This window comes from Chelonoidis abingdonii, chromosome 10 (genome assembly GCF_003597395.2).
Source record: "Chelonoidis abingdonii isolate Lonesome George chromosome 10, CheloAbing_2.0, whole genome shotgun sequence".
Lineage (NCBI taxonomy): Eukaryota > Metazoa > Chordata > Testudines > Testudinidae > Chelonoidis > Chelonoidis abingdonii.
The window spans coordinates 53,142,652-53,156,274 of record NC_133778.1 but is presented as its reverse complement, the minus strand read 5'-3'; the positions used below and the strand labels follow the sequence as shown (position 1 = coordinate 53,156,274).

General features: G+C 39.1%; 1 protein-coding gene across 5 annotated transcripts in view; it reads left to right on the top strand.

The window, feature by feature from the left end:
- Positions 1 to 2,707: 2,707 nt before the first annotated feature.
- RIF1 (replication timing regulatory factor 1) overlaps positions 2,708 to 13,623 on the top strand; it is a 67,895-nt gene continuing 56,979 nt past the window's right edge. For 4 of the 5 annotated variants that reach the window (XM_075070231.1, XM_075070230.1, XM_032780962.2 and 1 more), the window contains exons 1-8: positions 2,708 to 2,928; positions 4,571 to 4,649; positions 5,767 to 5,863; positions 6,679 to 6,809; positions 6,902 to 6,996; positions 9,343 to 9,532; positions 10,761 to 10,853; positions 10,956 to 11,094. In XM_075070231.1, the coding sequence (XP_074926332.1) occupies positions 2,822 to 2,928; positions 4,571 to 4,649; positions 5,767 to 5,863; positions 6,679 to 6,809; positions 6,902 to 6,996; positions 9,343 to 9,532; positions 10,761 to 10,853; positions 10,956 to 11,094 (931 nt within the window). In that variant the 5' untranslated portion in view covers positions 2,708 to 2,821. Of the gene's footprint in view, positions 2,929 to 4,570; positions 4,650 to 5,766; positions 5,864 to 6,678; positions 6,810 to 6,901; positions 6,997 to 9,342; positions 9,533 to 10,760; positions 10,854 to 10,955; positions 11,095 to 13,623 lie in introns of those variants that run through there. The other variant, XM_075070232.1, reaches the window with a different exon arrangement.

Sequence of the window (13,623 nt, the reverse complement as noted above, 5' to 3'; positions counted from 1 at the left end):
GCAGCCCTCCCAAGGCTTGGGGGTCAGGGGTGAATGACTGTTCTATGGCAATACAGACCTAGAGTGAACATTAAAGTGATGACTGAGAAATGAAAACAGCAACTAACTCAGGAGCAGCATCAACATCTGGCATAAGAAGTTTTGATTCTCTTGCAACTTCCAAGGTGACTGGGGGTTATCTGTAAGGCCCACAGGCCCAGCCATAGTGATGCCAGCTATGCCAATGACATTCACCAAGAAGGGCCCAGAGGATGACCTTGAGGCCTTTCTAGAGTCCTTCAAATTGATTGCTATGGTGGCACAGTGGCTGACTGTGCAGTAGGCCATCCCCTTAGCTCTTTATGTGACCTCCTCCTCTGCTTTGGATCCTCATATGATTCATGGCAGCGTAGGATCTAGAATCACTTATGCCCTCAGTTTGCAGCATGGGGAGGTGTAGTGCACAGGTACAGTCCTGTAAATACTGCTATTGAAGAATTTCTGGTCATGGGCACACAGAGCATGTGCACAAACCACAGCAAATACGCAGAAGGACCACACATCTAGAACCACTGCAGTTACTATAAGGTAAGTAACCTTCTTATTTCTTTTTAATGACCAGTGTGACTCAGTGATTTCTTGGTGCCAGCTGGCAGAGAGCATAGGAGGTGCATAGAGTTTTACTGGGATCCCCTGAGTCAGATATATGCATAATAATTCACTAAAGGCTGCCATATGAGGTCTCTAATGAGAGCCAGAAGCCAACTGGACCTGGTAATCATAATCATTGTAAAAAGTATGTACGGGTAATATTGAAGGAATTATGCATCTATGTTGAAAATTATGTCCCTAAGATATGTAACCGGAGGTGACATGTCTCAAACAGATTCTTTTTGACATGTCTTAAACAGATTTTGGAATTTCCTCTGAGACCTTTCCACTTGGTTTATCCAGAACACCTTGTCCAGTTCTCTAGTCATCAATTTGACTCCGGATTTTGTCACTCAGATTCCTTTATTTGGCATACAGAAAAGCTATGCTGAGCTGATCAGACTCAAGTGTAGGGGGTGGGTATAGGGCATACCACACATCCATAATTACTCGGGAAATCTCTTCCGTTATATACATTTACACAATACATTGCCTTTACTATTCTTTGCATCACACGTTTTGGGACTGGTTCCTGCATAGTAACCAAGCCAATCTCTGTGCAGCATACTCTGTCCACTCATTGTCCATACTCCATTTACTCTTTACCTAATCTCTATATTCCTAATTTATCTTGTTCATTGTTAGTAAATGGTTCCTTGGGTGTTCTCCTGCTTATCTTAGCAGGCTCAGACATTCTGTCTTTTTAGACTGATGACCTATTTACGTACCTGATTAGCACAAACATTCTGTTTTCAGCCTAATGATCTGTTTATCTCCTTAATTCTATCCAAATCAGACCTCACTCTATATGCTAATTATTCCGTCAGGCAAGGCCTCAGCTATAGGTGAGATGCTTATATCCCTGTCTGGTCATTATGTGTCTCATGATGTGTGTCTTTTTTCCATGCTCAGCCAAATGCTAGTCAAGACATTGTGAAATCTTCAAGAAAGAAGATTTAAAGGAAGAAATAAACAGCAGGAGAGCATCCTATGTATGAGCAAAGACGGTGGATTGTTGGGATATATCTGAGAGTGCAGAGGAACACCCTGGGCCTTTCCCCCAGGAGGCAAGTTGACAGCACGACTTGTCTCATAAATGGAAGATCACAGCCAAGCTTGGTTGTAAATCACTATAAGACATTAAAGTATCTACTTAAGTAACTCTATCTTCCAGAATGCTTGTTGTGATTTTATTTTATATGTAATTGTTTATTACTAATAATCCTCCTTAATATGACTTTAATCTCTATACTTTGTTCAATAAACTTTTACTTGTTTTCACTATAAACATATCTAAGTTGTATGTGTTAAGCAGTGATCTGAGGAGTAATTGGTAAGGTGAAGAGTGAATCTGTGACTACTGCAAGTGTCCAGTGGACCAGGGGCTGGACACTCTAAGGAAATGCTCGGAGGGCTCAGGGGTTGGAGTGTGCCAGTCACCAACCTGTAGTGACACAGGGCAGGGTGTGCAAGACCTAGAGAGGAATTTTTGTGTTGCTCGTGACTGATAGTCAGAAAGCTGACCCCTGGCAGGTACAAACAAGTCTTCCTCACACTAAGGGGAGGTGGTAGTGAGGTGCCTCACAACTCTGGCTACCAGAGAAGCAAGACAGTGGTATAGTAGACAGGATCTACAACCCGGGCTTGTGCCACCAACCCCTCCCCAACGCCTAACTCTACCCCCTTCCCCCAGCTTTCCCTCTTGCAGTGTCCTCTTTTGGGGAACCTAAAATATGGTAACCCAGATGGCTCAAGGGCCCATTTCCTCTGGCTTGGCTGCAGTTACAGGAGCCCCGTAGCTGCTGTTCAGGGGTGGATTGTAGGCAGCAGCTCACATATCCACCCTGCCCCCACCTGGCGGGCCCTGCAAGAGCTGCAGCCATGCCCCGATCCACGACAGGGGAGAAGGAGGAGTCCCGATCGATGACTCGGCGCTCCACCGCAGGCACGGCTGCGCGGGGAAAAGCGCGCGGTGGGCGGGACGGCTCCGCTCGCTATCTCTGCGTTCGGACTCAGGCACCGCCTCTTGCGGCGCTGATTGGCTGAGCAAGTCCAGTCCCGGTCTCTCTGGCGGCGAGTCCCGCGCGTCGCCATCTTAGCCCGGGAGAAAGCGAAGCGGCCGGTGAGGGAGGGAGCGGGCGCCTGGCCGGGAGGATTCTCTGCTCGCCTGCGTGTCTGTTCCTGCAGCACCATGAGCGCTGCCGCCGCCGGCCCCAGCTTGCTGCCTCTGCTAGAGACCCTGGAGGACCCGGCCGCCCCCCTCGGGGAGCTCACGGACGCGCACCTCACCATCGTTAAGTGAGTGCGGCCGCCGCGCGGGCTCGGACACCCCCGGGCTGGGGCGATGGGGAGAGGGGGTGCAGCTCCGGTACGACTGCCTGTCAGGGCCGCGAAGTGACGGGCCCGGGGGGAGGGCTCTGCCCTGGCCTCACTCGCGTGCGTCTGGGAGAGGATGCGGGAGCCGCGCGTATGCAACAGGTGTGAGAGTGGCTCTGTGCGCGGGTAATGGGGTGCTCCAGGTGAAGGTTAGCGGGAGTGTGTGTGTGTCGGGGAGGTTGTGTAACAGGTGTGAGCTTGGTGGTGTTACCTTGTTACAGACAGCGCGTAAAGGGGCATGACTGGAAGCGTGTGTATGTAGCCACACGCTGAGCTAATGACATGGTGCATCGAGTGTGGGGGATCTCTGTGTGCACCCTATTGAAGGTAAGAGTGCATATTGGATAGAGCCTCAGTAATACGACTGTCAGCAGATACCAAAGCACACTCATGCACGGACAAATTCAAGCACATTTTTAGTTGGAGATCGGGGGCGGGGAATATCTGCAAAGTTTAGAAATATTTGGCCATTTCGCACATGGGCTTTTATCTTTATCCTTTAACTAGCTCCAAATTTAACAAGAAATGAGTGGGCAAGTGTCCTGCCTCTTGAGGTCAATGTGCTTTTCTGGTTAGAAAATCTCAGTTTTTGTATTGTTGGATCCTTCATGATTTCTGTAATATCATATTTTATCAAAATATTTATTTGATGAAAGCCTGTTTAAGTTACTGTAGCACCTGGAGAGCCCATTTGAGAATTGGAGACCCGTTATATCTTTGTACTTACTTGTACAGTACCTACAACATCCCTTCCCTGAAGTTATTCTTGGGGAAAATCAAATAGGCCTTAATCCTGCAGACACCTATATGTAGGTGTCTTTATACACTTAACTTTAATGAGACTGCTTCCATGCTTAAGTGTTTGCAGGAGTGGGCCCATAATGATGAGAGATAAAAAGGAATGCTGCTAACTTAACTCTTCACAAGAAAAGCTTCCTCAGAGTTGTCTTTGGTGATCCCACTTAAGAAAAAAGCTGATTCTCTTTTAAGAAACTATTCACACATGGCTCAAATTGTGACTTTTAAAATGTACTGGCTCAGTTATGATATGAGACCTTTACGTTTAGGGTTCAATCTTCCATTCAGATAGTTGGTGGGGTTCACTAGCTATTGTGTATACATATTCTTTCTAATGCTGTTAGTTTTAAAAAATGAAACACTAATTTTTCTTTAACTCTTTTTGATGTATGATTTGGTAAAGTTTATTTGATTTTTCAGTAGCAATTTCAGTTTAGTAGCTGATTAATCTCTAGTTGTTTAGCAGCAAGAGTAGCAAAATATAAAATACACTAATATCCTGTATTCACAGTACAGCAGTGGGCTATATTAATCATTCTGAATGGTCACAGGCTTAAGTATAGACTTGTAATGTTTAAAGGTGTGATTTTTCTCTTTCTTTCTCCAACACTTGCATGCTATGTTTCAACTGCTTTTTAAGATGTTCTTGAAACTGTAATTTTTAGTTAAAAAAATGATTTGACGGTATTTTAATAGAAACCTTATCATAAGAATAAAATGTTTTATATTTGTAAATATGTTATATTTTTCTCTCTTCTTCTTGGAGTCGTCTGACTGGAGAGGAAGGAAAAGAATTCACTGCAGATGTTGGAAAACACTTTTCTCGACTTTGTAAAGTATTTAAGGTATGAGTTGTGTTCCCTAAAGTTAGTTTTGCTATACCAGACTCATTAAAAAAAGAATCAAAGCTTAAGTCAAGATCTGGGTTCAGATACTGAGCTCATTTAATTTGCTCAGTTTATTTAATTTGCAGTCAAGCTGGGTGAGGAAGTAGCCTAATTTTGACCTTGTGAATTAAGGTATCCAGTAAATTGTACTCTCCTGGCTTTTCCTTCACGTCACGGAGATTATATATTCTTTTACTACAGAAAGATTAGTTTCTCGAGGTTTTCTTCTTGACTACAAAATGGTTCGCAACAAACATTTCTTGGATGCAAAGGACTGGTTGGGATGCATGGATGTCTTGCGGTGCAGTCAGGTCGAGTTGTGTTTTTGCTGCATAGGCTCACTATCTATTATGATTGTTATAACAAATACTTAAACAAAAAAAAATAAATAAAACTAAAAAGCAACCCCTACTATCCGTACCACTTCTCTGATGCATCCCACAGTAGGCTGGCACTAGTAATCATAACAAACTAAGAATAATGTCATCTGGGGTGTCAGTGTGTAGTGCATAATGGATGGAATGATTTCAGAAGTTTAAGATATCTGTATCTTTCTATGTAGTGAATACCCGTATAACCTGAGTAGTGGAGATCATCACGGTACTACTGATGTAATATGAAGTTAATGGCAGGTCATTTTATTCTGACTTCTTTTCTTGGTAACCAGTTCATCTGTTTTTTATGCATGTCATGCTTATTTTATTCAAAATACAATAATAAAAAAAAGGAATGATTATTCCCCATTCATGTAAAAATCATTTCAGTGCAGATTCTTAGATGTTTTGGAACTTAATTCAATAACAAGTGTCCAGATTTACAGGTGACGGAAGTGTCTTGAAAACCCCAACTAAGTTTTGTAGTTTTAGGTGTGACTTTGTGCTGTGGAAGCTATACGTATTTTTCAGTTTGCATTTAAATATAAGATTTCATTAAGCATGGGATTTTTTTTTATTGTTCTGTGTTCCATTTCATTAACTTAATCTTAACTCAGCTGAGCAGCCATACAGTACATAATCCTACTTTATAATTAATGATACAACTTGGAGTTTTAATGTCCTTTTTTGTTTTTTTGCAGGCACACATTTCTAGTCAGAACTCAGAGCTGAGCAGTGCAGCCCTACAAGCTTTAGGGTTTTGTGTCTTTAACTCAAAGATTACCTCTGAATTACCTGGTAAAAAAAATATTACTAGAACTCCTTCTGATACCTTGATTTTGAAATGTGCCCTAATCTGTTTCTTTAATTCTAGATTAAAATTAGGAATTTTCAGGGAGCGAGGCAGAGATTTATAAGTAAAATATTGGAATTGGTGAGTTGGTTCCAGGTGATGGGTACAGCTTGCCCTGCGGTATAGGCAGAATGTAATTAATTCATTGCTCCCAAACTCTCTCAAACTTTATATTATATCATATAGTCACATTAATAATGCTGGACATTATTTTCCAGAGTGCTGTACAAACAGCCTCTTCACTTTCAGCTCTGCTTCTGTTAATGGCTAAACCATGTAGAGCCTGGGATGGGTATACATTATCAACAAAACAGTGAAATTGACTATGACTAAAATGGTACCAATTGCGCAGTGTTTTTTTTAAAAAAAAAAGCCTGGAAAATTAGAGAAAAATTTGTGTAGTCTCTGGTGTTTCTTGTAATAAATACGTTTTTCAGACAGTAATTTGACTTTCAAGTTTATACTGTTTCAATTTTCTGTAGTGCTAATGTAGATGGCAACATAGATATGTACTATTCTACACAATTTTGCCTATTGGTAGTCTATTTTAGTCACTCTTTATTGGAAAGTTTATTTATACTTAATATAGTTAAAATGTTAGTTACATTTTTGTGGGTTTTGAAATTGCGTAGCTGGTCCTGTATTAATGTTTGATACGCCTAAGCCAAAGTTTCTTGTGTGACCTAAAAGCCTGCTAAGAAAATGAATAGAATTTGTGAAAACATAATTTGAATGCCATATGTTCTGTTCTGCTTTTTAGCAACTGAAATACAAGAGTTACTTGCAACAGTGAATAGTATTGCTGTAAAAACTTCAGACAAGAATACACGCACTCGAGCCCTTTGGGTAATCTCTAAGCAGACCTTTCCTTCTGAAATTGTTGGGAAGGAGGTGAGCTTCTTAATTTTTTTATTACTTCATTCTTTTTTTGGCCTCTAATTTAAAGAGACTGTTTAGTTAACCTCATCCCATTGTTTCTTCAGGTACCAAGTATAATTTCTACACTAGAAACCATACTTACTAAAGGAGATGTATATTCCATGGCTGTTGAATATGAAGCACTAAATGTTGTCATACGGTACGTGAGCTATAAAGCTAAATGTTTAAAACAGTTTGGAAAAGTCCATTTGAAAAAAGAATCTGTTGGAGGTACTATAGTTTAAGGACAATATTTGACCTACTTTAAAATTGTTAAACATGCTAAGTAATGTTCTCAGCATTGCCAGTATATATTTTAAAAAAATCAGTATGATAAAGTCAGGCTTTTTATGAACAGTGTGATAACTACTTATGCTTTTTCTGAAGCCTGCTAGACCATTTTATTTGCAAAATGTCTTTCCAGACCTATAATGTCATCACTGATTTTGATGTGGAAAGTCACAGTCAGATAAAAAATTAATTGCTACCATTTTTAACAGCTTAACTTACTAAACTTTTTTTTAAAAAAAAATATCTATTATACTTTATATAATTGATTCTTTGTTTTTTCCCTACACCTTTTAGTCACCTTGAAAAATGAAGCTAGATTCAATGAGATGTTTCCAGCACTGCGTGGGAATGTTTACATCCAAAAACTTGTTCTAAGTTCATTACAGTATTTATTATGATACTGTTTTGTACTAGTTTTTAATTACAAAGCCTACATTTTAGGATTAAAAGTTATTGAGAGTGTGTTCCTCCCATTGGCATTGTTGGAAATAATAGAAATAGTAGATTTTATCATCAACACTGAGTAAATTTAATATTTCTGAGACTGACAAATTAAGATCGTTGGCTTGAAGCAGGCATATTAGGCTCATTGTAAAATACTCTTACCATCTCTGCTAACGGACTGCAATCCTGATGTCCCAGTCATGGTCCTTTATTGAGCAGAGACAAATTACACAGTTGCACCGAACTATGTGTGTGCATGCAAGTTCAGTCTCATTGTAGTCTTTTTATTTTACTTGAGACCTAATCAGTTTGATTTAAGTTCTCTAGAGTAGTGTTTCTGAATGACCAGTCCATGGACTGAGCTCTCCCTGTCTCCGAGCTTTCCCTGTCACAATTTAGGAACGCAGCAAGCTGGTCCCTGGTATCAAAAAGATTGAGAGAAACTGTCTCTAAACCAGGGGTAGGCAACCTATGGCAAGGGTGCCGAAGGCGGCACGTGAGCTGATTTTCAATGGCACGCACACTGCCTGGGTGCTGGCCACTGGTCCGAGGGGCTCTGCATTTTATTTAATTTTAAATGAAGCTTCTTAAACATTTTAAAAACCTTTTTTACTGTACATAACAATAGTAGTTTAGTTATATATTATAGTCTTATAGAAAGAGACCTTCTGAGAACATTAAAATATATTACTGGCACGCGAAACCTTAAATTACAGAGAATGAATGAAGACTCGACACACCATTTCTGAAAGGTTGCCGACCCCTGCTCTAAACTGTGTCAGGGAGATCTTGGGGACTGATGTCATTCCACGGTCTGGGCATTGAGAAACACTGCTCTAGAGCAAAGTGGCTAGTTCACTTAAGTACCTATGTTGTTTGGCCCTTCCAAAATAAACCTTGTAAAGTAGAGAATAATACTTACTACTGTCCACTTGCTACATTTTCCTGATGTGTGAAAAGCAAGTCTGGCTTTAGCTGAGATGAGTCAGTATGTACTTGTTAAAGACAAACATTTGATTCAGTAATTCTTGAATATTTACCTACTGTTATTACAAGTAATACCTAAGATTACTCTAACTGAAAAGTTAGAGGTTTTTTTCTCTGTGTTGTATATTTGGCAATACTGTGAGCATTGTTAATTTAATTTGCATAATTCAGTTTTCCCCTTGGGTGTATGTGTGTCTTTCACACAGCAATAGAGAGGCTAGTGCTCTACTGGACAAAAGCTCTCACTAGGAAAATGTGATTGTAAAATTGGCAGATATCCTCAGATTGCAGGTGTATAGATCCGAAATTAAATGCCACTTAAAATAATTGACTAGGTTTCAAGTTGAAGGTAATTTTTTAACAAGAACACCTGTTCAGAGGTCTTTCAGACTAGCTTTCTTTCCCTTTTAACTTAATGGAAAATTGCCACTTTGGATTATTATCACTAAGAACTGGAATCTTAACTTGAACAAAACAAGTTCAGAGGAAGTTGTTGAGAATAAATTTCTCTTTGGTTTTTGTCACCTTGGTCAGGCTTTTCGAGGGACGTATCTGAATTGGTACTTCAGTGATATACTGATATGTAGAGTTTCACTGAAATTAGATTTTCAAAGTATAATTCAAATGTATTAGAAAATGTTTTGAACAGCATTTTGTTAGTGCACAATACATCTGAAATATAAATGCATATTTTAATATCACTAGCTAAGAATATTTTTGTTAAGGCCAGCAGTAAGTATAGTGGTTCTATATGTAGTTAATACGTGTGCTTTGTTGAACTCAGTCTTATGGAACAGACTCCAACCCAAATGGGAGAAGAGGTTGTGAGGTGGGCAAAGTTGATCATTCCTATGGTCGTCCATTCAGCTCATAAGGTGCAGTTACGAGGTGCCGCTGCATTGGAGATGGGAATGCCATTGTTACTTCAGAAACAGCAGGAGGTGGCAGTCATAACTGAACATCTTATGACTACTGTAAGTGGAAAGTGCTTTTAAAAACGTCTTTCCCTCAGGATTTTAGAGAAACTGTAAGACTTCTAGCAACGTTTTTTTTTATGCTCTGAAAATATCATTTAAATTTCTGAATTACCCTGTGTACTTGTCTCTGCAACCTTGACTGGAAGGCTGTTTCATACTATGATTTTTTTTCAAAGCATCTGTTAATGTGAATTTGGTTCAGGAAAAGTAACACTGATAGAACTGAAAGGATATTCAGCTTGAACAGTAAATAGAAGTGCAAGCTTTCTTAGTGTCCCAGTATGCTTCCACACAGTTTTGGAGGGGGCACTGTCTCCATACCATTCATTCTTTGGTTTGTCTGCTGACAGTACCAATGAACCCATCAGCTAATTTTTCCTAACTCAGTAGCCAAATGGTGGCAGCCTATTTTGGCTGTTGTCAACATATGCTGGATTTGAACCAGCACCTCACAGATGAATGGCTCTGTCATATTACCAGTCATCCTAGTCAGCCTTGCAAAATTCTATTTGTCCAGTGTGAGTAAAGTATCTTCAGTTTTTTTCTATTATCATTAAGACTAAAGGGAAAGTGAATTAATTTTGTGCCAGATTGTAAACTTTCATGACAGTTTTACAAGACTGCCTAAGCCTTATAGAAATCATTTCAAGCTCTTTGGGGGCAAGGACTATGTTTTCATCGTGTGTGTTTAGGGCCTATTATGATGGGGTCCTGGTCAATGACTAGTTAAATAATTGCTCACTATTTCTATACTAAGTTATATATTAGAAATGGAAAAGGACTGCGTGAGGTCTGCTTGTCTATTCTACTGCATAGTCGAGAGAGAAAACTAGTTCTTTTAAAAAAGGTGAATAGGCTTGTTTGCAGCACTGTGGCCTGGTTGGCAGCTGCGATTTTCATAGACTCATGGGCCTGTCTAAGTCACTCCAGGGACTTATTCAGCCCCAGAGCAACCCAGCATCAGGAAGATGCAAAGGTGGCTAAAAGCTGCTATATTCCCTCCTACACCTCTGGTGATCTGCAAGTTTTGTGCTGCGCCTCTAAAAGGTTTTGTAGAAGTAGCACAGTTAAGTCCCACACTGGAGTCATTTTCTTTTAACTCTTGTCAATATAGTGCATCTGTGGTTTAGAAATTGTATTTAACTTAATCTTTAGTATAAAACTTGTAGCTTATTCTATGTATTTCACTGCACAAGAAAATATAACAACCTTTTTTTGTCTTCAGAAAGTAATTTCAGAACTCCAAAAGTTATTTTCTGCAAAAAATGAGACCTATGTGTTGAAATTGTGGCCTTTGTTTGTCAAGCTACTTGGAAAGGTAAGCAGAAGAGCAATAACTTTACTATTTAAGGTTCCATGACAATAGATACTGACAGTGTAAATGCTTCATTGAATAAAAACAGTATTATTTTACCTTTAGACACTCCATCGTAGTGGCAGTTTTATCAACTCATTGTTGCAACTGGAAGAACTTGGATTCCGTAGTGGATCACCAGTGGTAAAGAAAATAGCCTTCATTGCATGGAAGAGTCTGATAGATAATTTTGCTTTGAATCCAGGTAGATAAAAATATATTAAACAACTTAAGTTTAATATTGAGCTAACCAGGAGAAAGGAAAACACTTATTTTACCCATCATAATCTGGTAGTGCTCAACTATGTACAGGTTAAATATTATCTCTCTAAAAATGCACATTTCTACTGATTAATGGTTCTTTCTTAGCTCAGTCTTGCTGCATGGCAGAATTACTAAAGTTAAACATTTTTATTCCGTAGTAGTTTAATTGGGCCAAGCACAGATAGCAATGCGATAGGACGCAAAAGGTTACACTGCAGTTCTTCATTTTGTGCTACATGGATTTTTTATTGGGAACTGTGGTTAAGGAATCTAGAGATTGAGAAATTACTTCTGTAATCAGTACTGAGACTTAAACAAGCCTGTTTAAGTTCAGCATGCATCCTGACTACTTTATAAAAGATCCTTTGCAAGATTGGACCATACTCTTCGGGATACTTATTCCAAAGGAAAACGAGGAGACAAAAATGGAAGTTTCTTAAATTAATAAAATTTTGTTTGAATGCTCACTCAAGTGTTTATTCCCCACCTTCATTATTAGACTTGGCAGAATTCAGATTTTGTTATAATCTGTATGGATAATATTGATTATTTTTAAACATTTTTTTATTGATTTAAATTTTCGCAGTTGCAGCAGATTATGGGGGTCTGACAATTAATTATAGTAGATGCTGAGATTCAAAATGTTAAAGCTTTATAACAGTTAAAAGACAAATTGTCAACATCTCATGTCAAAATATACAAAGTACGTATCCTTAAATCAGACTCCTAAGTCCTCAAGTAGCATTTTTCTTTCTTTGCCTATCTGTAAGTTTTGATAATCATAAATGGAAGTATTTTTTTGTCAATTTATGTATATATGGTAAAATGAACATTTACCAGGAAAAAGCTAATCCTTCCAAGGCTATTTAAAATAGATCATTTAGCAATGCTTTTGTTCTGCTAAAGAAATAACAGGATTATTGGTGGTAACGTGGCTTTATTTTCCAGTACAAATAAGGAATCTAAGTAAAAGTCCTAGCATTCTGTGGTTCTGTAGCATACAGTATTTATCCCATACTAGTGAAATGACTAAATATATCTTCTCTGTTCTTTTGCATGCTTTTATGTGGAGTCAAGAAAAAACTGTCTGGATTTGCTTTGACACTTCTCCAGAGAATAAAGGCTAATTAAACTGGGAAATTAAAGCTATGTGAGAAATAACTAATAGCCAAGCTATGCAGACGCTTCCCTGCTACTGTGAACGTTTGTGACCTCAGACATATCTATATCTAATTTAAGATGTCAACTGATGCAGTTGCTAAAATGTACAAGTAGAGTTTATTCATTGTCTTATTTTCCTATTACAATGTCAAATTTGATAAAATGATTTTTTTTTTTTCTTTTCCACATCCAGTATGATTAGATCTTCTCCCTCCATGCATCTATTGGAGTTAAGATAGCTTGGGGAAATGTCTGCCATTTCCAGCAGCTCATTAGAAAGCTCTGTTAGTAGGGTAGTGCTGCATTGCTGGCTGTTCTACAAACCACTCTTCTTCAAATTAACAACCTTTACCTCTTAGCCAGTAATCTGTAATGAGTTGCAGTGTATTTTCACTTTAATATTTTGAAATTCTGGAGGTCTTCCTTTGTTTACAGACACTGTATGGAGGGTTCCACACTGTCTTCATCTTAGCTGAGTGGTGGTGGATTGATGCTGAAGCAGCCAAGGAAGGCCCACTTCAAATACAGTGGTGTGCTCTTGGCGCAGCACTCTTCTTACGGTGTTACTAATACTGTGTTTGGCAGGTTCTGTCTTTCTGAGCCTGGTCAACCCTGATGCTGTTTTACCTTCGCTGGCAAGTCTTTTTGTCCAGGGTCAACATGCTGAACATGATATTCAAGCTAAGGAGTGAATCCTGGTTCTTTATTGAATGCTAGAGTTGAAGGGACCTGGCTATTTCTAAAACAATTCCTCTAAAAACCAGTTGCAAACAGGTGCTAGTAATACTACAACTTGAATCTGTCTCCAAATTTGAGCTAGTAAAAATATTTCAGAAAGGTGGAGGACGGTAGCCTGACAAATGATGATAAAATAGTGGAGGGTTTTCCAGTGTAAGGGTTTATAAATCTTTACCATCAGATAATAAATCCAACATTTTGAGGGTAGCATGGTTTGTTTTTTCAAGACAGATGTTGCAGTAGGCTCCTTGGCAAAATCCCAGCTGATTTTTCCTAGAAGAGGCACCCTTAGGAAAAACTTGGGCTCTGACTTTTCAATCCCTATATTGGACACGATATTGTTTTGTGAGCAAGATCAAAGTTACCTTCTCAAGTGATAAGCACGGCAAGAGAACAAATATCACTTCTACTCGAAACACAGATGACTAATGCCATTCCTTTAGGTTGGGGAACACGTAATGACTCTCACGTTGTCTGCGGCACTTAGACACAGACACAAGGCTATGAATTCAGGCTTCAAATTTTCCTACTTTCCCTCGAGTACATCCTGTTGATGTTAGATAACAATCAC